The sequence below is a fragment of the Mustela nigripes genome, chromosome 7, assembly GCF_022355385.1.
Source record: "Mustela nigripes isolate SB6536 chromosome 7, MUSNIG.SB6536, whole genome shotgun sequence".
In the NCBI taxonomy this organism is placed as follows: domain Eukaryota; kingdom Metazoa; phylum Chordata; class Mammalia; order Carnivora; family Mustelidae; genus Mustela; species Mustela nigripes.
The window spans coordinates 66,716,199-66,739,808 of NC_081563.1; the positions used below are offsets into that span (position 1 = coordinate 66,716,199).

The 23,610-nt window shown below is 38.1% G+C and overlaps 1 protein-coding gene across 3 annotated transcripts in view; it reads left to right on the forward strand.

Moving 5' to 3' along the window:
- The first annotated feature begins 6,435 nt into the window (after positions 1-6,435).
- RTN4 (reticulon 4) overlaps positions 6,436-23,610 on the forward strand; it is a 72,973-nt gene continuing 55,798 nt past the window's right edge. Inside the window, exon 1 of one of the 3 annotated variants that reach the window (XM_059406068.1) lies at positions 6,436-7,288. In XM_059406068.1, coding sequence (XP_059262051.1) covers positions 6,727-7,288 — 562 coding nt within the window. In that variant the 5' untranslated portion in view covers positions 6,436-6,726. The remainder of the gene's footprint in view (positions 7,289-23,610) is intronic. The other 2 variants (XM_059406069.1, XM_059406070.1) reach the window with 2 other exon arrangements.

A 23,610-nucleotide genomic window follows, 5' to 3' on the forward strand; every position in this document is an offset into this window, starting at 1 on the left:
GTAGGTGCTGTTACCCCTTTCACTAGATGGCTCTCCTTCTTTCTCTACCTTACAAGATTAATTTCTTTCTATGAAGCCTTCCCCAAATCCTGCTGGAATATGTCTATGTTTGTGTGTGTCTCTCTCTAATATATATATAGATATAGATATAGAGATAGAGATATATAGTATGAATTATGTTGTATTAATTATGAGTATATATTATATTACACATTTACAGTATGAGTTAATTAATATATTCTGTATATTCACACACATATAAATACACATATATGAATATATTTATGTATATATAAATGAATAATACTACATATATATGACAATGTATGTAGTTCTATATATTCTATATATATATGTATATACAATGTATGTAGTTCTAATATATATATGTGTGTGTGTATATATATATAAATATATATATATATATATTTATATATAAACTAAATATTCTTATGTAATCTGGACTATATGTTCCTTGATGTTAATAAGTGTGTTTTATTTATTCTATATCACCAGGACCTAGAAGGTCAATAGATTTTATTTGAGTAAATGAGTATTGCTTATTGTAAAGATAGTGACTACCTGGTTTCTATTTCCATGAAGATAAAACAGCAGAAATTATACTTCAGTCTTTAGGTATTAGGAAGAATAGGTGAGATGCTGGAATGAGTTATTTATAACTCTAATAAATTTAGGAACTCTTTTCTGTAGTGCTTTTTTTCATGAGTCTAGAGTTTTATTTGTCTAAGATGGTTTAGGAATTTCTCTGCTTGGATTTATGCTTCTAGATCAAAATTAATTTTCTTCTGAAACAAAAATAGTTTCTCTGTTAGATCACAATAAATTTCACCAGAGAAATGGTGCACACTGAACTTAGCCCAAGGAAATGCAGTGTTAATGCAGAGGACACAAGAAGGTTAAAGGAGAAAGGCTAGGTTCAATTTTAATTATGACTTCCACTTGCCTGTTATGTGACTTCTCTTTGGAACTTAAAAAACTTGATTTTAAGTCCAACACTAATTTTCAATGCTTAACTAGCATGGCTGAAGATGTTGATCTAATAATGTTTCTATTTCCATTCTTATTATAGAATGAACTTAGTAGAAGTTAAGATGTTAATCAGAACCATAAGCTGCATTTCATGCAAAATGGTAGGGACAATGACATAGCAAGCTGTTAGTTTTTCCCTTAGGAGTGCCAACATGATGTTTCAGGTTTTTTTTTTTTTTTTTTTTTTTTTAAATAGAGAGGTTGAGTGTAATTCAGTGGTGCTCTTGAATATTAGCAAGTCATTTTCAGTACACAAAAGAGTTATGCAGCTTTTGAAATAGATTTGTCAGGAATCTACCTCTCATCTTTCTCCTGTGGTTACTAAACTCAATCTGGAGTCCACATCCTGTAATACGTAGATAAGAGTATAGCCATGCTATGCCTTTTAATTCAGGGAGGCAAACATGATACAAGGACAATTAACTGTTCAGTGTATGCCAGATTAGGGATTAATTCATCTTTCTGCAAAGAGATAGAATTCTAGAATGGGATATTTCCTTAAGTAGTGAGTCTTCCTTTACAGAAAAGGTTCAAGCACATTTATGCTGATTTGTTCAGTGCTATATTCCAGAGTACTTGGTGCAGAGTAAATACCCAATAAATATTTCATGTACAAATGAATAAAGCACAAAATACATGATGCTTAAATTAGCTTATGCTGTATAATGAACCATCCCCCAAAGTAACAGTTTAAAACAACAATGATTTATTATTTTTCATGATTCTGTGGCTTGGCTGCAGAATCTGAAATGTTCTCACATTTCCGGGACCTCAGCTCCTTGGTTGGGATAGCTAAGTTTCTCTCCCGGTGTGTATCTCATCTTCAGCCTCAGTGTTCCAAGAGAGTGAGAATGGGAACAGCAATGCCTCTGTTGGTTAGGCTTGCAACTCACTTCCAGGTCGTTCTATTGGTCAGAAAGTCACAAAGCCAACTCAGAAGAGGGGGGAAAATTGACCCTACCTCTGGATGGGAGTTGTTGCAAAGTCTCTGGCTGTTTTGTTTTGTTTTGTTTTAGATTTTATTTTATTTATTTAACAGAGAGAGAGAGATCACAAGTAGGCAGAGATGCAGGCAGAGGGGGAAAGGGAAGCAGGCTCCCCGCTGATCAGAGAGCCCAATGCGAGGCTTGATCCCAGGAGCCTGAGATCATGACCTGAGCTGAAGGCAGAGGCTTTAACCCACCGAGTCACCCAGGCGCCCTTTCTGGCTGTTTTTAATCAACCACAGATGACCAGCTTTAAAAAACCTTTCAGGGAATTCTTGTAATGAATGAATTCTCGGTCCACCCAAGCTCCCAGAGTCCTTCCAACTCTGAGATTCTATAATCCCAACAAGTTGAATGGATCTCTGGAAGTGTTCTAAGAAAATAATTACTAACTCGTGGTATCTGGAAACTTTAATCCACTTCTGGTAAGATAATTTAAAAAATAATTCATTGAGTAATTCTTTTTCTAATTATTATTATGATCAAGAATTTATATCTTCCTGATTCGGCTCAGGTCATGATCTCAGGGTCTTGGGATGGATCCCTGCATCAGCCTCTCTGCTCAGCGGGGAGCCTGCTTCCTCCTCTCTCTCTCTCTGCCTGCCTCTCTGCCTACTTGTGATCTCCGTCTGTGGAATAAATAAATAAAATCTAAAAAAAAAAAAAAGAATTTATATCTTCCTTTAAGCATTTCAAATGCCCATCAGGATTTTCTTGTTAGTGAGAGTGATATTTATATGTAGTTACAGTCATGTGTAACTAACTATGTTTAATTCTGGTGTATCAGCAACATTCTCCTTTCCTTATGCTTTGTTGATCATTCTGTGAACACTGGGTAAATTCTTTACTCTTAATTCATCCATCACATGCTGACAAATCTACCACTTTTCTTTACCCTTTAATGATCCTTTTTACAAAAGATTGTATTTATTTATTTATTTATTTTAGACAGTGTGGGCGCATACATGGGCATGAGGGGAGGGGCAGAGGAAGAGGCAGAGAATCTCTAGCTGACTCTGTGCTAAGTGTGGAGCCTGAAGTGGGGCTCAATCCCATGACCATGAGATCATGGCCGGAGCTGAAGTCAAGAATCGGTCACTTAACTGACTGAGCCACTCAGGCACCCCCCTTCTATGACACTTTTAATAAATTAAATATTTTCCTTTGAGACTATTTTAGTGATAGCAGGCTCACAAATGTATGAATGCAGAGTCTCATATAAGCAATTTACAAATTATGTATGTGAAAACTGTAAAATTATTCCACTGAGGAGCATCAGAACATAGTGGGAAAAGCAGTATGGGGAAGACTGAACTACTGATAGCTAAATTGTTACTTATGGTATAAAAGCATGTACTATAGGGGCACCTGGGTGGCTCAGTGGGTTAAGCCTCTGCCTTTGGCTCAGGTCATGATCCCAGGGTCCTGGGATCGCGCCCCATGTCAGGCTTTCTGCTCAATCAGGCACTCTGCTCAGTGTGGTGCCTGCTCACCTTTTTCTCTCTGCCTGCCTCTCTGCCTACTTGTGATCTCTCTCTGTCAAATAAAATCTTTTTTTTTCTTTAAAAGCATGTACTATAAAATTTGCTAGTATATTTTTGTATGTGCATGCAGTTGAAAATCATATATATTTTTGATAATTTTTTAAAAAGATTTTTATTTATTTATTGAGAGAGAGGCAGTGAGAGAGAGCATGAGCGAGGAGAAGGTCAGAGGGAGAAGCAGACTCCCCGTGGAGCTGGGAGCCCAATGCAGGACTCTATTCTGGGACTCCAGGAGCCGAAGGCAGTCGTCCAACCAACTGAGCCACACAGGCGTCCCTATTTTTGATAATTTTTGACAAATACTTGAAACATGACTATTTTGACAAATACTTGAAACATTACTATTTTAGTTATCATTGTTTTGTTTAAAATTTTTAGTTTGGCATTAAACTTTCATCTCAAAATTCCACATTAATATTTCTCTCTTCCTACTCTTCAAAAATAACACAAACTCAAAGCACCTCATAGCCATTTTGTAGAAATAAAACAAATTTATCTTTGTGGAATGGATATGCCAGGTCCTGAACATATTGATAATTTTTTTTAAAGATTTCATTAATTTATTTGACAAAGAGCACAAACCAGGGACGTGGCAGGCAGAGGGAGAAGCAGGCTCCCCGCTAAGCAAGGAGTCTGAGGCAGGACTTGATCCCAGCATCCTGGGATCATGCCCTGAGGTAAAGGCAGGTGCTTAACTGACTGAGCCACTCTGGCATCCCTGGATTGTTGATAATTAACCTGGTCAGGTAATGTTCCCAGGAAATCTTCAATCTGTCACTTTTCTAAGAATGAATCAATTTTGTTTCTTGGAGAAGTTTTAATTTTTACAGAAAGATTGAACAGAAAGTATAAAGAGTTCTCATACACTCCCATGTCTCCTCTCCAACCAGTTTTCCCTATTACTAACATCTTGCATTGGTGTACATTTGCTGCAAGCGATGAATCAGTATTGATATGTTATTTACATTAACTAATGTCCACAGTTTATATTAGGGTTTACTCTGTGATGTGTAGTTCTATGGGTTTTTGCCAATGAATAATGTTATGTATCCACCATTATAGTATCATACAGAATAGTTTCGCTGCCCTAAAAATCTCCTTTTCTCTCTGTTTTACCTATTCAACTCTCCTCCTTCCTTCCCCAACCACCTTTCTTTTTTAATACCTAAATTAAGCCTAGAGTAATATTAATTAGTTTGAGCTAAGAGTTTGCTTAAATAACCAATGATTCCCCATGGCAATCAAAATTTCTTAATCATTTAGACCAGCAGTGTCCAATAGAAATATGATATGATCATATGTGTATTTAAAATATTCTAGAGCCTCATTTAAAAAGAAAAAAAGTAAAAATAATTTATACTTATTCCAATATATTGACAATATCAGTTACAAAATATAACCATATAAAAATTGAGATGTTTTAGTTTTTCTGTACTAACACTCAAAATCTAATGTGCATTTTTTTTTTTTTTAAGATTGATTGATTTATTTTGGGGGGAAGGATGGAGGGAGAGGGTGAGAGAGAATCTCTAGCAGACTCCCCACTGAGCCAAGAGCCTCACCCAGGCCTGGATCCCATCCTGGACATCATGACCTGAGCTGAAACTGAGTGGGATGCTTTACTGACTGAGCCACCCAGGCCCTCCTGTAGTATGCATTTTAAATACATTTCAGTCTAGTCACACTTAAAGTGCTAAATAGCCACAAGTGGCCTGTGACTAAGATATTGGACAGTACAGTCTTAGACTGTGAGCAGTCTGAAAGCAGGTTATCCTGTCTCCAGGGCCTCTGGAATAGGAACGCAGTGCATATTTTTGTAAGGTATACCAGAAACATTAAAGGGGTTCTCTAAACCTTTGCATGCTGATACTTGTATGTTCTGCGACCACTTTCCTTTAAACTTCCTTTCCAGTTTTGGAAAAAGTGGAAACTCATTCCAGCATATCAAACAAATGAGTACTGGCCTTCCTGACTCTCAGAAGGCCTGAATCATCTGAAATGTTGACTCATGAGCCTTAGGTGACTGAAATGTAATGTGAATCAAATTTGCCTTCCAAGGCATCGTTTTGTTTCCACTTCCCTCCTCTCTCTTTCTGTTTGGGTGACTCATCTTTCTACCATGTAGAGGAGTCCAGCAGCAGGCAGAGCCCCAAACCCTTCTGAATGAGGTGACTTTGAAATGGCCCCAGTCCTCCAGACTGTCCATGCCCAGCTGTTTTGCCTACCTCATCCAGGGTGTGCAGTTTGGATGGAGAACGACCTTAAAGCTTCACCAAAACCACCCCCCGGCTCCCTATATATAAATATATAAATATATATATATTTTTTTTTCTTTAAGGTGGTGAAAGTAGTAGTGATGAGTTGATCTGATAATTTAAGTTTGAAAAAATATGTAATCTTTTTATTTCAAAATCTTTTAATATTTAGCGTATACTTAAGTCCTAGGGCCTACTTCACACTACCTTTCTCTACTCTGGGTTTTTCTCTTTCCTGGGTGGAAAGTTACCACTCCTAGTCCCCCAGGATAACGCCCTTCCGGAGGTGTGGGTGAGGAACCGTCAATCCTTCCGGGTAGGCAGCCCGTCCTGCCGCCAGTCTACGCAGCACTGGAACTGCAGACCGACCTCCTGCTCTGAGCAAAGCCGAGACCCCAGCCCACCCCGCGTCTATCCAAGGGGAAGGGTGGGGTTCCCAGGTCCAAACCCCTCCCATCGAACGCACCCCAGCCGGTAGGAGAGAGGAAGTACAAAAGGCTCCACCCACCTTTCTCTCTTTTTCTTTCCATTGGACTGGTTGGTTGCCCATCGTTTCTATCCCGTAGGCGATTGGCTCCCTCCTCCCGCGCCAGTCCCTGCCTCTCCCTGCCAAGGAGGGTAAGTCAAGCCAAAGTGGGCGGAGAATCCTCTGGCCTCTCTCCTTCGCTCGTCTGGGCGGTGGCGGCAACTGGGGACGGGGCGGGTGGCGCATCGCGGGCGCAGAGGCAGGAGGAGCAGTCTCATTGTTCCGGGAGCCTTCGCCACTGCAGGTCTCCGGGCTCTTTCGGCCCTGCCCCTTCAGTCCTCCCCAACCCCCACAACCGCCCGCGGCTCTGAGGAGAAGCGTCCCGTGGAGACAGCAGCTGCAGCATCATCTCCAACCCGCCAGCCATGGAAGACATGGACCAGTCGCCTCTGGTCTCCTCGTCCTCGGACAGCCCGCCCCGGCCTCAGCCCCCCTTCAAGTACCAGTTCGTGAGGGAGCCCGAGGACGAGGAGGAAGACGAGGAGGAGGAAGACGAGGAGGAAGAAGACGAAGACTTGGAGGAGCTAGAGGTGCTGGAGAGGAAGCCCGCCACCGGGCTGTCGGCAGCCCCGGTGCCCACCGCCCCCGTCGCTGGCGCGCCCCTGCTGGACTTCGGCAGTGACTTCGTGCCCCCGGCGCCCCGGGGGCCACTGCCGGCCGCGCCCCCCGCCGCCCCGGAGCGGCCGCCGTCTTGGGACTCGAGCCCTGTGTCTCCTGCGGTGCCCGCGCCTTCCCTGCCCTCAGCTGCCGCAGCCTTGCCCTCCAAGCTCCCCGAGGACGATGAGCCTCCGGCCCGGCCTCCCCCTCCTCCCCCCGCTAGCGTGAGTCCTCAGGCCGAGCCCGCGTGGACCCCACCCGCCCCGGCCCCCGCCGCACCCCCCTCCACCCCGGCCGCGCCCAAGCGCAGAGGCTCTTCAGGCTCAGTGGGTAAGTGCCATGCCCTCCCGCCTCGCGCAGCCCCTCGCTCCCCTCAGTCTTTTGTGTGCACCCCGAGATGCCACGGGCGGAGCCCTCCTCTCCGCCCCGAGGGGCTTTGTCCGTGGACCTCCGGGCGAAGGCGCCCCCCCTGGTAGGAGCCGTCAGGAGCAGGGTGGGGCGGACAAGGAAACCCGGGCTTGTTCTTTATTGTCTGTCTCGGTTTCGGGGAACACGTGCACCCCGCCTGCTCCGGGCTTCTTCCCTCTGGTCCCTGTTCTGCAGCGTCCCGGAAGTTAGGCACCCACCCCTAATAGGAGCTGGGTCTGTATCTATGAACTAGGGTTGCGGATGCATTGGGCTGGTTAGGTTCCTGGGTGAGGATGGAAAGGCCTTGGCGCCCTTCATCTTTTGTCTACCAGTCTGGGGTTGCTCCTAGGAAAGAGGCGTAGTTTTGCTGCTAGTCTGTTTGCCAGCATTGAGCCCTGCCCCCCCCCCTTCTCCCTGGCTTGGGTGGCCCCCCAGCGCCTCATTCCCCTCCCTTTCGACTCTTGGCGCTGGTGGGGAGCTGGCCCAGTGGAAAACATCCACACTGACCCAACTGCAGTGAAGGGAGAGCGCCTCCAGTGGTGTGGCGCGTGGAGAATCGGGAAGGCGAGAGTTCTGGCAAAGTCCTGCCACCGCCCAGTTTATCCGCGCTGTGTTGTGGCGACTCCCCGGCAGAAACGAGCCAAGGAAGCGGGATCTGAGCATCGGTAGTCCGAGGGGGCGCAGTTCTACCAGGGTCTCAGCTGCTGAGTGAGAGGAATTGCTGTCAGGTGGTTTAGGCTCTTGATGCATTATAATGGGATCGGAGAGACAAAAAAGCAAAATGGTTGACATTCTTAAAGAAGGGAAACCTGTGGTGTTTTTACCGCTGATAGGTCAGTTGAATTTGTGGCAGATTTGCCACCAGACTTAATGAAATGTTTTGAGAAAGGTATTTTCATGTAGTGGTTAGAAATACTGTTTCTTAGAAGTTCTGTGGTTTAGGTCTACAGGGACAAATCTGCATAGTTATAAACATTAACAAATCTTTTCATTCTGAATTCATATATATATTTAAAGGGACATTGTTTTATTACCCTTTTCATTTTGGGAAATTGTTTCTTTTGGAAGAGAAAAAAATCAAGTTGGTTAGAGATGGAGAATCTTACTAGACAAGTTATCAACTTACTAGCATGTATCTTGTCACTTTGGGGGCAGAAAGGGTCTGTCTCCCCAGCAAGCAGTAGGACCTTTCTTTATAAAAGGGTGAGAATCTGGTAGTGTTAACTGCTTGTTGAGAAATCTTCATTGCCTTGTAGGATTTTAGAAATGGTTCATTTTCTAGAAGAAAACCAATCTGAGATCACAGAATATATTTCAGTTCATTTCTCCACAACAGGGAAATAAGCCAATGGTGATGTTTCTGAATAACATCTTGATAATGACATACCCCAGATGACATACCCCATACTCAAAACACTAATCATTGCCCTTAAGATATTAGAAGATATGGAGTAACTCAATCTTTGCTTTTTCTGAATTAAAAAACACGTTTAAGAAACTAAGGGGAGGTGGAAGAATAAAGAGTAATAAGAAATTTGCAAGTGGGAAATCTAATGATGAACAATGGCATACTGATTTGTCATCTTGTATAGCAGCATGGGAACAAAGAGAAGAGTTCTGATCTTTGAACATTAGGGTTTCAGGAGATGACCGCATTCTCTTGGAATTTTGACTTTTGGAATACTGAATTTGAAAAAGGACAGGGAATAGTGCCTACTCTGGGACTCTTATCTATATAGTTCCCTAATTCTGCGTTGGTGATAGCTATTTCAAAACTTTACTCATTTAGTAAACCACTGAATATCACGATTATTCATGGATAGTTAAACCATTTCTGTGAGTCTTAGGTTCTTAATGGTTTGTTCATTCATTCAGCTGATGATTGATTACCTATAAAGGGGCGGGTTGGTTCTATTCTAGGCTATGAGGGTATAGCAATGAGCAATGAGCAAAACACATGTGCTCCCCATGAGGGGGGTACGGTGATAAGCACATAAGTAAGGAACTAAGCATAGTGATAGGTGTTACGAGGAAAATAAAAAGGATGATGGTATGGAAAATGACGGGTGTGGGGGAGTGGGGGCTGTTTTTAAGTAGGGTAGCATTGAGAAGTGGTTTTGTGAGGAGGTGAGGTTTGAGCTGCAGATAAAAATTTCCAAGCAACCCATAGGAAGACAAAAGCCTTGAGGCAGGAATTAGCTTTTTGTGTTTGAAAGTCTAGTAAGAAGACTAGTGAGAAAAACTTGCAAGACACTGGTGTCAGGTAAGGATGGGAAGGTGGGCTAAACGTAGACCATCTGGGGTCTCTAACAGGCCAAGGTGAAGAGTTCTACTTTTTTTTTTAAAAAAAAGATATTCTTTAGTTTAGAAATATGCTCCTTAATAGTTATATTGTGATTTTGGAGCAAAAATAGGGTTTTGAAGATTTGGAGGACCTGTGAGGACTGATGAGAGTAGAGACAAGATGAGAAGTGAATATAAGGCATGGTTAAAAACAGAGTAGCCCGATGGGAAGAGGGTTATATTTACTGAGTTGGGCAGATTCCTGACACTTGGGCATTTACACTGTAGTTTACATTATTTTTGAATAAACTCCGATTCCCATCCCTAGGAAAGTAGTAATTTTGCTGTTTTCTGTTGTGCTTGGAGCATGCCCACTGTGATGCAGTAATGAAGTGAGACGGAAGCCTCTCACCTGATGACCATTTTTCACGGAGAAAACATTTGGCTTCACTTTGAGAGGTGGTTGGTTAAAGGGCTTTGAAGAAACATGAGGAAAATTCTGGATAAAAATTGTGTTGAGGGAAATGCAAGCATCATTAACATGACGTTGAGCTGGTCTCTGATCATGTTCTAAACCAGTGTTAAGATTGAAAATGTGGTAGATTGGGTTCTGAGGCATATTGAATACTACTAAATTAAGATACAAGGGTTTTAGAATCCTGTTTTTAATCCATGCTCTGCCATCCACAGTTGCTCTTTCTGTAATTTATATTATGAAACAAAAATGTTTGTGTTGTTTCCAAAATGTAAAGTTCTTTCATTATTTTTACCCATGTCCTGAATTACTGCTTTATTCCATGGGAGGCCATTGGAGATTATTGAACTGAGGCATGGCATCATAAAAGCAGTGTTAGAAAAAAAAATGAATTGGTGACAGTATTCAAGATAGGATGGAAAGAAGAACAGGGAATTATTTAGAAAGCTTTTGCAGTAGTTCTGAAAGAGATGAGTAGAGCCTGAACTAGTTCACTACTGTTTCAGTCAGTGAAAATGGAATAGAAGGGAAGAATATAAGAAACTACAAGAAGCATGGTTTTTTGGCTGTAAATCTCTATTTTATAGGTTAAAAAAAGGTTTTATGAAAGAAGAATTGATAGGACTTGGGGGCCAAAGATGTAAATAGAAAAGAATGTTGGTGCTTACTAAATCAATTTCAGAGACTGTCCAAATTTGTTATTTGAAATGGAAATTTGTATAGAATTGAATGCTGCTCATAGGTGTAGCTTATGGCTTGGGATTAAAAATTATTAGTCTTTTAAAAAGTCATTAATTATATGATTAGATACAGTGGCATAAGAGCACCTAGTAGAAATGTAAAAAGATTTTCAGTGACGTATAGTTTAAAATCTTAAGTGCTAATTCTTAATATAAAATTCAAGTAAACAGCGATGTGACTCTACCAGGAAGCAGTTGCTTCTTCAGAAGGAGCTATCTCATACCCTATCCATTCCCTGTCCTCCTTTGAAATTGGGAACAAGGAAATGAACTGATGAATTTACAGATTCTGAATAATTTTTTTTAAGCCATTTTTAATTTCTGACTGGGAATAAAAATTGGGAACTGGTATGCTCCTTATGTATAAGTTGAGTTACATTTTAGATTGCTTCCTACCATGCTGTTTCAAATTTATAGCCCTTTTTAGTAACTGGCAAGCTCCCTCAAACCTTCTTAAAATGAAGTGGTGGGTACATATTGAACTGCTGATAAATACCTCATTACAAGGAATAGTATTTAAAAACATGCTATTTTAGCACTACATCCCTGTAAACTTGGAATATTTGCTATCTTTTTTTAAAAGATTTTATTTATTTATTAGAGCGCATAAGCAGAGGGAGTGGCAGGCAGAGGGAGAAGCAAGCTACCTGCTGAGCGAGGAGGCCAGGCGGTACTCAATCCAAGAACCCTGGGATCATGACCTGAGTGGAAGGCAGATGTTAACAAACTGAGCCACCCAGGCGTCCCAAGATTTTTCTTTATAAAAATTTTTTTCTAAAAAGGAGCATATTATCTGTTATCTAATAATTGGCTCTGTTTTATGTGTAGTTATTTCATAATCTACCCAAAAGCAATTTATTTGAAACACTTCTGATGCAAGGCCCCAAATTAAATGGCACATTTAAAGGTACTGTGCTAGCCCAGGAAAAAGTACCTACTCAGTGGATGATACTTCTTCTTTCCTGAAACTTCTGATTAAGTAGAAGTAATGTTGTAGATACACTAGTCTTACAGTACATTCTTTGAGACTTTTTGTTCCTTTTCTAAATACAGAATCTAGAAGGTCCCTTTGGGGGTGACAGCATCAGAAATGGAAACTGTAAGGGCAGACCATAATTCTTCAGTGTTTAAAAGGGTGAATGTGACTTTTGTGGCTGGCTCCTATGGGACATAGACATGCAAAAAGGTGGGACCCAGCTTTACTGATGCTAATTTCTTCTTAGACTGGTGGCTAATGATTCTTTTTAACTCTAAAGGAGGAGTTAATCATTTTACGTTTAAGCTGTTGTTTTGTTTTTGGAATGGTGATTATTTTTAAGTTGCTTTGCTCATGTATTCTCATAACATTCTATTCTTATCTCATTGTATATATCATACCATATATGGTAATGGTATGTTTACTCATTTCTGTTCTCTGCCAGATGGTATGCTCCTTTGGGTAAGGGGCTATGTTCCTTTTTTCCATTGAGGAAAAGGTCGATGTGACATATCTTTATTGCTGAACACAGTGCCTTAGATGTGGTGTAGGCACTCAAGAGATTTGTTGAATGAATATGATATTATAGATTAAAAACTGACCTTCAAATTCTCTATAGCCCTAGAATTACAATATTTTCTCTCATGAATTCTTATGAATGAAAGTATTTATTTATTTACATGTACAAGGTATATGGGTGAATCATTGATGAATATCTTATGGGTGGTTAATTGGGTGGTTTCTCAACTTTTTGTTATAAATAATGTTGCTGTTAACACTTATATATATTTCTTTGGGAATACGTGTTGTTATATGTGTTGTAGGATAAATTCATGCAAGTAGAAATTCTGGTTCAGAGGGTATCTGTGTTTAAAACTTTGATAATGCCAAATTGCATTACAAAGAGTTATTGGAGCCTCTATTCACACAACTATTGTGCTTAGAGTACCGTTTTCCTTATGCCTTTACCATTACAGTGTATTGGTAAGACTAATAAATGGCTTAGGAAATTTTCTTTTTTAAAAAATTTACATTTCAGAGTATATTTTTGGCTTATGTGGCAGTAAGTTTTTTTCTGATCACAGCTTTTGACTATTCTTCTGTTAGGTTTTTGTTCTTACAGACTTAGGAACACTTCATCTATTTTAAGGAAATTAGCCTTTTGTTGTGTCCTGAAAACTTTTTTCATGATTGGTTATTTGTATTTTGATCTTTGGAATTTTTTTTATGCAGAAATTTTATGTAGTCAGATTTATCATTTTCTTTTATGCTTTTGAGTCATACAAGTCATTGAGTTTCGTGTAATTCTTAGGAAGACTTCTAAGATTATAAAAGGTGCTTCTATGTTTCCCTTAGTACTTTTATGATTTTTATGATTTCATTTTAACATTTAATTCTTTAATTCTCTGCAGTTTATTTCATTTTAGGGAGTAAAGTAGTGATATACTATTTTACTATTCAACATGATTTCTCATTTTTCCAAACGTCATTTGTGTTGAATCATCCATCTTGTCTTTACTCTTTTAAAATGACGCTTTTGTCATATGCTTGTAGAATGGGTGAAATATTTCCTCTTCTATTCCATGTCTTTGTCTTTTCATATATAGGACCAAACTGTTTTAATTGCTATAACTTTCAAATGAAATACTAGCTGATAGCATTTTCCAGAATTATTTTTTCTGGCTATATATGCATGTGTAGTTTTCTACTTTATCTTTAAAATTTGTTTATTTAACCCCCTCTCCCTCTATCAGAATTATAGTGTGGTTATATTAAATTTATTCATTAATTTAGGGGAGAATTGATGTATGTTTTTTAATTAATATTACATATTTTTTCTACAAACCTGGTTTTTATTAATGTGTATTTTTAAAAATTAGTTTATAATTATGTGAAATATAGGCTTTAAAAGGCGATTGTTAAGTATTCTGGCCTACTTAGCATGAAACAGTTGAAATTCTGGGTTATATAGGTATTTGGCCTCCTCTTTTCAGTTGATCATGCATATAGACTGGTAAAAAGAAGTCATCTCACTTTTTGGTTTCTCAAAAAACAAAAACAAAAACAAAACCCAACTTGAGAAGGGAAGAAACATTCTTTATACTCTTGTAGTTAGAGCTGTAGCTACTAAATATTGGATTATTGTTTTAGCAGTCTTTGAATCCTTAAGTGGCCCACTAGTTTTAAAAACAAAACGAAACATGATTCTTTAATAGCTTGTTCTTCCCACTGATGGAATTGTGAGAAGGCGGCTCTTAAAGTTTTGTTGTTTAAACAGATTTAGCAGTTGTCTGGTTATCTTGGTGGTCCCTTAGAAGTTCAGGATTAGTTAAAAAATCAGCATACTCCTTTTTTTTTTCTCTTTTCTTTTAAAGCCAGGCTTAGGGCTAGATATGGGGACAAAAAGGTGAGTAGAGGGGCTCTTGGGTGGCTCCGTGGGTTAAAGCCTCTGCCTTGGCTTGAGTCCAGGGATCCAGCCCCGCATCAGGCTCTCTGCTCAGTGGGGAGTCTGCTTCCTCTTCTCTCTGTCTCTGCCTGCCTCTCTGCCTACTTGTCTGTCAAATAAATAAAATCTTTAAAAAAAGACTACATTATAAAAAGATGAGTAGAGAGAATTTATGAGATCTGCATGTAGCAGATAAAGGAAAAAATATAAGACCCTTGTTGTAAAGAACTTTCTGCTCTCTTAAAACCAGAGGAGTCTTGTGATTGTACTGTAGGGGTGATCATAAACTTAACCTACTTGACAACATCTTTTGTGAAAAAAGAAAAAATCTTAATTGGGTTCTAGGTTGGCCTGCATATTTTTTGTCCAGTTTTACAGATTGACTTGTGACTTGAGTAATTGGAAGGTGCCACTATTAGACTTATTTATCTCAATGTTTTGACAGTGCTAGGTAAACCTGACCTAGAGCATGAAAAACATTTTTTTAAAAGATTTACTTATTTATTTAAAGAGAGCATTGGAGGGGGAGCAGAGAGGGAGAGAGAAACTTGAGCAGACTCCTCACTGAACATCGAGCCTGACGCAGGGGTCAGTTCCCACGAATCATGAAAGCTTGACCTGTGCTAAAACCAAGAGTTAGTTGCTTAACCAACTGTACAACATAGGTACCCTGAAAAACATTTCTTAAAGCTACTGTAGTCTTTGATCTCAAAAAAGAAGGGAATTTCCTTAAAATTTTTTTTCTTTATTTTAAGGAAATTAAACCATGTAAATCCCTTTCATAAATAGCCTTTAAAACTTCTCAGTTTCAACTAATCAACATCAATGTTAAATTATAGAAACGTTTAATATGAAAATCTATCAAGTTCTGTTACTTTAATTTTTATGCAGAGCAACTTGTTAAAAACAAAGAGAGAGCTGGAGAGGGAGAATCTCAAGCAGACTCCCTGCTGAACACAGAGTCCAAGGCAGGGCTCAAACAATGTGGAGATCAGGACCTGAGCTGACTGACTGACATCAGGAGTAGAATGCTTGACTGACTGAGCCATCTGGGTGCCATTTATTCCACGAAATTTTCTTTTGACCCTCTTAACTAAAGTTTTGTTAATGGAACATGTTCATCAGGAGCTACAGTTAAGTTTAGCACTGATAGAATCAAACATACATATTTTAATTGCTAAAAGAGTTGTGGGTAAAACTGGTTAAAATTGCTTCTATATGATAGAATTTTAGTATGTTTACATTGCCTTGTTTCTTTTGGAAAGATTTTAAAAAGTTATTTATACTTTTTGTTGTAGAAAATTTGAAGTGTAAAGACAGAATAGTGAATGAAAGTTGACTTAGCTGTCACTGAGCCCCAATAGCTATCAACCCATGGTCCATTCTCCCAATCCCACACCCTCATAAATATTTTTTGCAAACTGTAACTACTCCTTTTTGCCAAATATAACTGGAACACCCAATAATCAGATGGTTTCCCAATGTATTTCACAAAAATTAATGTTATCAAATAACCAATTAGTGTGTATATGTTGTGAATGGTCTTTTTTTTGTTTTTATTTTTTCACCAGTTTTTTTTTTTTTAATTAGAATTCAAAAGTCTGCATATTACAATGGATTGATTTGTTTTATGTCTCATTAACTGTTCCTTGTTCGCTTGGATTATCTCTCCAAAATTTATTTGTTGAAGAATGCTCATATACTTTTTTTCATTTTAATGTTTGCATTAAGATATAATCTATATACAGTAAAATACATAGATCTTAAGTTATAGCAGTTTTATGTTTTGACAAGTGTATCCACACATTAACCCACACCACTGTCAAGATAGAGAACATTTACATCATCCCAGAAAGATCCCTTGGGCCTGGCAGTCAATTAAATTCAATTCTTGTTCCGACCTTCCTCCAGCACCCCCAGTCCCAAGCAACATTGTCCTGATTTCTTTCACTGCAGATTAATTTTGCCTGTTACATTGCACCATGTGAATGGAATCATATGGTGTGTACTCTTAAGTCTGATTACTTGCTTTCCGTATGTTTTTAAGATTTATCAATGATGTTGCAGGTATCAGCAGTTTTACTGCTAAGTAGTATTCCACGATAAGACTATACCATAGTTGAATTAGTCACTTGTTGATGGACTTGGATTATTTATAGCTTCTGGCTACTATGAACAAAAGAATGCTATTGGTTTTCATTTCTCTTAGTAAAGAGCATAGAATTGAGTAAGAGTAACTGGTTAGAATTGCTGAGTCATGGGCTATGTATATATCTAACTTTATAAGAAATTACCAAACTGTTCTCCAGTGTTCTTTACTTCCATCAACTCAATTTATTTCCATCCAACTCACAGTAGGAGAGTTGTAGTGGTTTCACATTCTCACCAACATTTGATATCATTCTTTCTCATGTTAGCCGTTCTGGTGGATTCATAATTGTTTCTCATTGTGGTGTTAATTTAGATCTCCCTAATCATTAATGAATTAGAGGACTTTTTTTTTTTTTTTAAGATTTTATTCATTTATTCAACAGACAGAGATCACAGGTAGGCAGAGAGGCAGGCAGAGAGAGAGGAGGAAGCAGCTCCCCGCTGAGCAGAGAGCCCCATTTGGGGCTCGATCCTAGGACCTTGGGATCATGACCCAAGCCCAAGGCAGAGGCTTTAACCCACTGAGCCACCTAGGCGCCCCGAATTAGAGTACTTTTACATGTCTATTGGCTACCTGTATGTTTTCTTGTGTGAAGGGTCCCAAGTAATTTTAATTTGCCTGTTGTTACATTGTCTTGTATGTCTTTCTTACTGCTCATAGGGAGTTCTTAATATATTCTGGATAAAAGTCTTCTGTCAGATATATACATTGTGAATATATTCTAATCTGTATCTCGCCTGTTACTTTTATTGATGGTTTCTTTTGGTGAGTATGATTTTCTAATTCTGAAGAATTCTTAATTTATCAGTTTTTACGGTTAGTGCTTTCTGTGTGCTGTCCAAGATATCTTTGCCTACTCCAAGGTTATGAAAACATTCTATGTTTTTTTCAAAAGCTTTATAGTTTTAGCTTTTATGTTTAAATCTAGATACATCTTGAATTAGTTTGTCTGTGGAAGTGTTACGGTTTGGGATTTATTTTTTTCATACAGATATTTAGCTATCCCAGAGATTTTTTTTTTTTTTTTTTTTGGAAAGAATTTGTCTTGCTTTATTGTTTTGGTGCCTTCGTTGAAAATCAGTGGCCATATAAGTAGGTCTGTGTTTGTACATGTATTTTGTTCTGTTGATCTATATTTTTGGTATCCTTATACCAATACTATTTGCTATAGCTTTGCAGTAGTCTAAAAATCAAGTAGTATGCCTACTCCAAATTTCGCTTTTTTTCCCCCAAAATAGTTTTGTTCTTTCTAGGTCCATTATATTGACATACATATTTTAGAATCGGCTTGTTCATGTCTAGAAAATGTCTGCTGGGAATTTGGTTGGGATTGCATTCAGTCTAGAGAGCAATGTGGAAAATGGCATTTTAGGGTTGGAAACATAGTGTTTATCCCATAACAAGCTAACAGGATAGCTTGCCATAGTTTCTTGAATGCTGACAGAAGACCCAGATGCCTGGGTCAGGTACAAAGGACTTTATTACTTATAGCAGTGATAATAGCTGGCATATCAGCATTATCTTTTCTTTTTTAAAGATTTTATTTATTTATTTGACAGACAGAGATCACAAGTAGGCAGAGAGGCAGGCAGGGAGAGAGGAGGAAGTGGGCTCCCTGCCAAGCAGAGAGCCCGATGCGGGACTCGATCCCAGGACCCTGAGATCATGACCTGAGCCAAAGGCAGAGGCTTAACCCACAGAGCCACCCAGGCGCCCTCAGCATTTTCTTATACAGGTGTCCTAAGCCCCATTTCCTATGGGGCAATGCTGAGAGGGTCGAGTGACACTAAACTTGCTGTGCTGTATTGTAGGAGAGGAACCTTGAGCTTAGGGAAACTGAATATATATTACCTAGTAGGCATGCCTGCCTATTCCACTTATATTGCATACAATAATTATTTGAGATTCAAAAATCAATATATATATAATATATATATATAATTCTATGTATCTACTCATATTTACCACTTCTTTAAAAAAATTATGAGATGAGAATATTTCGTATTTACTCAGAATTCAACATTTTTGTTCTTTGTTTCTGAAGATCCAGGTTGGATCTTCATTGATCTACCTGGTATCATTTTTGTTCAGTCTGAAGAACTTACTGAACATTTATTGTAGTACAGATCTCTTGGTGACAATTTCTTTTAGCTTTTGTTTTCATCTTTTATTATCTAGTAATGTTTGTATTCATCTGTATTTTTGAAGCATATATTTTTTTAAAAGATTTTATTTATTTATTAGAGAAAGAGTACATGAGCAGGGGAAGCAGCAGGGAGAGGGAGAAGCAGACTCCCCACTAAGCAAGGAGCCCAATGCGGGGCTCAATCCCAGGACCCTGGGATCATGATCTGAGCTGAAGGCAGACATTTAACTGACTGAGTCACCCATGTGCCCCTTGAAGCATATTTTTGATGAATATAGTCAGTCTTGTTGCTCATGGTAGTTAAGTTCAATAGCCACCGAAGATACTGAATTAGCAAATACCGAATCATTGCTTCTAGGGAAATACAGGCTTAGGTTTCTGTGAACCACTAGTCATACCATTTTTGTTAATGATGAATATATAACTTCGTTTTATGTGTGTTTATATTTAAAGATGCATATTTAATGTATATTGTTGATTTTTTAACATTGAACTCATGACCAGTATTACTTAACTCATGCTTGGATGAAGCTTATCTAAAACATGAGTTTTCTCTGTAAGGCACATCATGGCCTTCTTGTGTTCAAGAACACCAGAGAGTACTAAAGCACTGTTCTTAGAGAACAATTTAAATAGCAAAGTCACCAAAAAAAATCACACAAAAAGAAAAAATATGGCACTAAATAAACTGCAAAAAGTACACCTGTTTTCAGTATGAGAGCTGAAGCAAGAAGGCATGGGGCTGCCTTGTTTGACCTCACTTGGGAACCTTTGCTGGGTTCACTGCTCTGCACACATTCACTAATGTGTTAAGTGTTGATTTGGGGAATATCAATTTAGTGAGTAGGCAGTGGGCAAATAGGCAATCAGTGAATAATAAGAATTGACTATATATAATGATAGGTTGGTAGATTTTTCGTCACATAAAGATATTATCTTTTGCATTCCATTGTTTCTAGTGACGGGTTAGGTCATTCTTATTGTTTCCCTGCCTGTTTCCTTTGTTTCTAAGATTTTCTCTGTGTTTGGTTTTCAGCAATTTGATCTTGACAGTGTACTTCTTTGTGGATTTGTGTTTATTCTACTCAGTGTTTATTCTTTGAGCTTTCTTGGTCCCTTGAGCTGGTATTTTCCATCACAGTTGTCAAATTTTAGGCCATAATATCTTTACTTATTTATTTTTCTGCTTCAGTCATTGTTGCCTATTTTGGGGACTCCAATTACATATAATTTAACTGCTTGATTGTCTCACAGGTTGCTGAGACTTCTTTTTTCCCCATGTTGTGCTTCAGTTTGGATAGTTTCTAATTGCTCATTCTTTAGGCTTACTGGTCTTTTCTTTACCACCCAATCTGCTTTTAAGCCCATCTAGTGAATTTTTCTTTCACTTAATATAGTTTTCTGTCATAGAATGTTTAGTTGGTTTTCTCTTCTGGTCTGTGTTTCTCTACTAAGATTCTCTGTTCGCTCATTATGCCCATCTTTTGCTGTATATACTTGAGGGCTATTTTAATTTTTATTTTAATGTTTGCTAATAAAATGTTTACATTACTTCTTTGTTTATATTAGCTGTTTTTTCTTATTTATAGTCCTATTTTCTTGTGTCTTTTCATGTTCAGTAATATTTTATTCTATACTGGTTGTTGTGGATGTATTGTTAGTGTTGTTCTGGAAGTCACTTAATTTCCTAGCAAATCATCTTGATCTTTCATGTCATGATTTTAAAAGGAGGGTCCAGAGGGTCCACAGTTGGCCTTTTTTTTTTTTTTAAAGAGTGAAACAATTAATATTTTAGGCTTGTGGTCCTACAGGTTCTTTTGTAACTACTCAAGTTTGCCCTTACTCAAGTCATGCCACAGTAGCCATAGACAATACATCACACAAATGAACTAGGCTGTCTTTCAATATAATTTTAGCCCACAAGCCATATTTTGCTGACTTTTGGTCCAAATCTAGACCAAGTAACCTAGACTAGGTAACCTTTAAGGTTAAAGTAGTCTTCCTTTAAAGGATGCCTTTTCTGGGGTCTCATTTTTATACTTGGGGTGTTCAACAAGATCTCTCCACTCTGGTTTGTCAAAAACTTCTGGTCAGGTCTTCCAGTGTAGAATCTGACCTCCAAAATATCTGTTCTCCAAAACTCTATCATAGATTCTCTGCTTGGCCTCTGTAAGTCTTGTGCCATATATGTGAGGCATAGTTGAGCCAAGGATTTCAAAAGACCCTCTATCCAGATTTCTGGAGCTCCTTTTCTATGAAGTTTCCTTTTTTATGTTACCTTGCCCCACAAATTCCAGACAAGTCAGCGGCTTCTTCAACTCAACAAGAGTGCTTCTTGGCCTCCTTTTCCATGTATTGTGACAAAGAGCTTTTAAGCAGAAAGCCAGGGCATCATCTGGTATGCTTCCTACTTCTCAGGAATCACGGCCTGCACTTCCTGTTGTCCAGTGTCCCAAGATAGTTGCTTCAGTATTTTGCTCTGTTTTGTGGTTATTTATGTTAGGTTAATCTGATGGAATTACTCTCATAACAGAAATTATATGATTTTTAAAATGCAGTTTATTTCCTGTCTTTTATAAATTAGTTATGGTTTTTATTGACCAGTTACTTTTGGTTGATGAGCAGGTTTTGAAATGAACATGTCAAGAAAAATATTCAATATAAGAGTGTGTGAATGTTAGTAAGATCATAATAGCCTATTTTAAATTGGACAAGTAGTAAGTTCAAAACTGATATGCCACTTTTACTTTTTTAAAAAGTGGCTTACTTAAAAAAAAATCTCTTCAGTGAACTTTAATTTTGGAATCAATCCTTGTGTGATGGAAATAATTAGTATTCAAAGTATATACCCTGAAACAGTCTAAATTTAAACTTGAGTAAGGAAGTGAAACTAGCATTAGGACCAACAATAAGGAATAGTTCATTTGGGAAAAGTGGTTTTATGAAGGGTATTCATCTTTTATACTGTCAAAAGTGTAGTGATTCTAGGCATTTTACTGAGGGTAATAAGGAAATAAATATCTATCTGATTATAGTGATAGTTAAATTATAATTTTCTAGCTTTGGCATTAACTAGCTATGTGACTTTGAATAAGTTACTTAGTTCTCTGAGCTTAGATAACTGGAAATAGAGATTAGAAAAATAAAGATGAGTGTGTTTTAAAAAGAAAAGTAAGGCTGCATATGGTGAATTTATTGGATGTGAGCATTCTGATATACAGGAGGTGGAAGGAGGGGTTTGGTTAGAAAGAATTATGTTTGGTTAACAAGTCACTGAAATAAGTTTAGATAGCTAACTTGGGGGCTGTTTATTGCAGGGCTTAAGAGTTTCGGGTATAATTCAGTGGATAACTGGAAGCTTTTAAATGTTTTGTGCAAGAGAATATATAGAATTACTATTTTTTAACTTTTTTATTTTTTAAACATCTTATTTATTTATTTGACACAGAGAGAGAGAGAGAGAGACAGTGAGAGAGGGAACAGAAGCAGAAGGAGTGGGAGAGGGAGAAGGTGGCTTTCTGCCGAGCAGGGACCCCAATGCCGGGCTTGATCCCAGGACCCTGGGATAATGACCTGAGGCAGACACTTAACGACTGAGGCACTCAGGCAGCCCTAGAATTATTCTTTTAGGAATATTAATTTGATGGTATGAGAGACTTAACAGAAGAGTTCTGGCTTCCTTTTTGCTTATTATTTAGTGAAAACTTGTTAGTTTAAATATGCCACTGTGGTATATTTATACTTAGCGTGGGTAGAATTAAGACCTTAATATTATTTTTTCTGTTTGTGCAGAATAGCACAAATGAAGTTGATGACTGAAGTTTCAGTTTCATCCAGTAGTTAGAATTTGACATAAGCATAGACCATAGAAAGAGGGGGTGTTGTTCACCTTTTTTGTAAACCTAGTAGTAGTATGTCTATATATAACATGTCTCAGTAATGTTACACTTTTAATATAGTGTCCCTGATTATAAAACAGTTTATTATTCACTTGTGAAGGTTAAGATCTTTTACAGAAAAAGGAAGACTAACCTAAAATCAGTGATTTTTTTCAAAGCAAAATAATTCTTTTAGCCTTAGAATTTGGTAGCTTATGATATGTAAGTGTTATCAATCAAAAATTTTTAACATCCTTAATTTTATTTAATAATATTTTAAAATTCTAAATTTATAAAGTCCAGGGAAGGAGGTACTGCAGAATGATTAAAGAAAAGAACATAGACCTGTATACTCTCTGAATCCAAATCTCAGATCCATCGTTTTTCAGTTTTGTGACTCTGGGGTAGTTACCCACCTTTTTATGCCTCTTTCTTTATTTCTGAAATGAGAATAACAGGAGGACCTAACTTTATGGAGTGGTTTGAGCATTGAAAGAGCATCTGAAATAAATGTGCCTGGCTAGCATTACTATCTCTATAAATATTATTATATTGGTAAAGTAGAAGCAAATAACCAAATATTTCAGATAATTAACAGGGTATTTGCTGGATCACAATTTACCTTAATTCAGGAAATCAAACTTGAGGGGCTGATAAAGAAGAATTTACACTGGTTGCATTTATGCATAAACTAATCCCTCCAAAAGATAAAACACATGAACCTGAGAGTTAGACATGTTTATATCCATGCTCTCTGGCTTCCTAGCTCTGTGACTTAGAGCAGGTTGTTTCTAATTCTTCCCCCTTTCTCCCTGGCAACATTTTGAAGAGGTACTGTTACTATACTTACTTTACAAATGAGGCACAGAAGGGACAAATAGTATCTTTCTCAAAGTCACACAGTTTTAATTGATGAATCTGGGATTTGAACCCAGACAGCTTGATCCTATGATCACTTTATGAGAAGTCAGAGCAATTCTTCTTGAGGGCCAAGTGGTAGTGACTTCTTCTGTTTTTGTTTTGTTTTTGTTTTTTCTCTAAGTGCTTTTTGAAATGCAATACTTATTTCACAGTTCATTTTGGACTGATTCTCAATTTGTGATTTTTCTTTTTTCAAAATTCAGTGAATATTTGAAATACCAATTTGT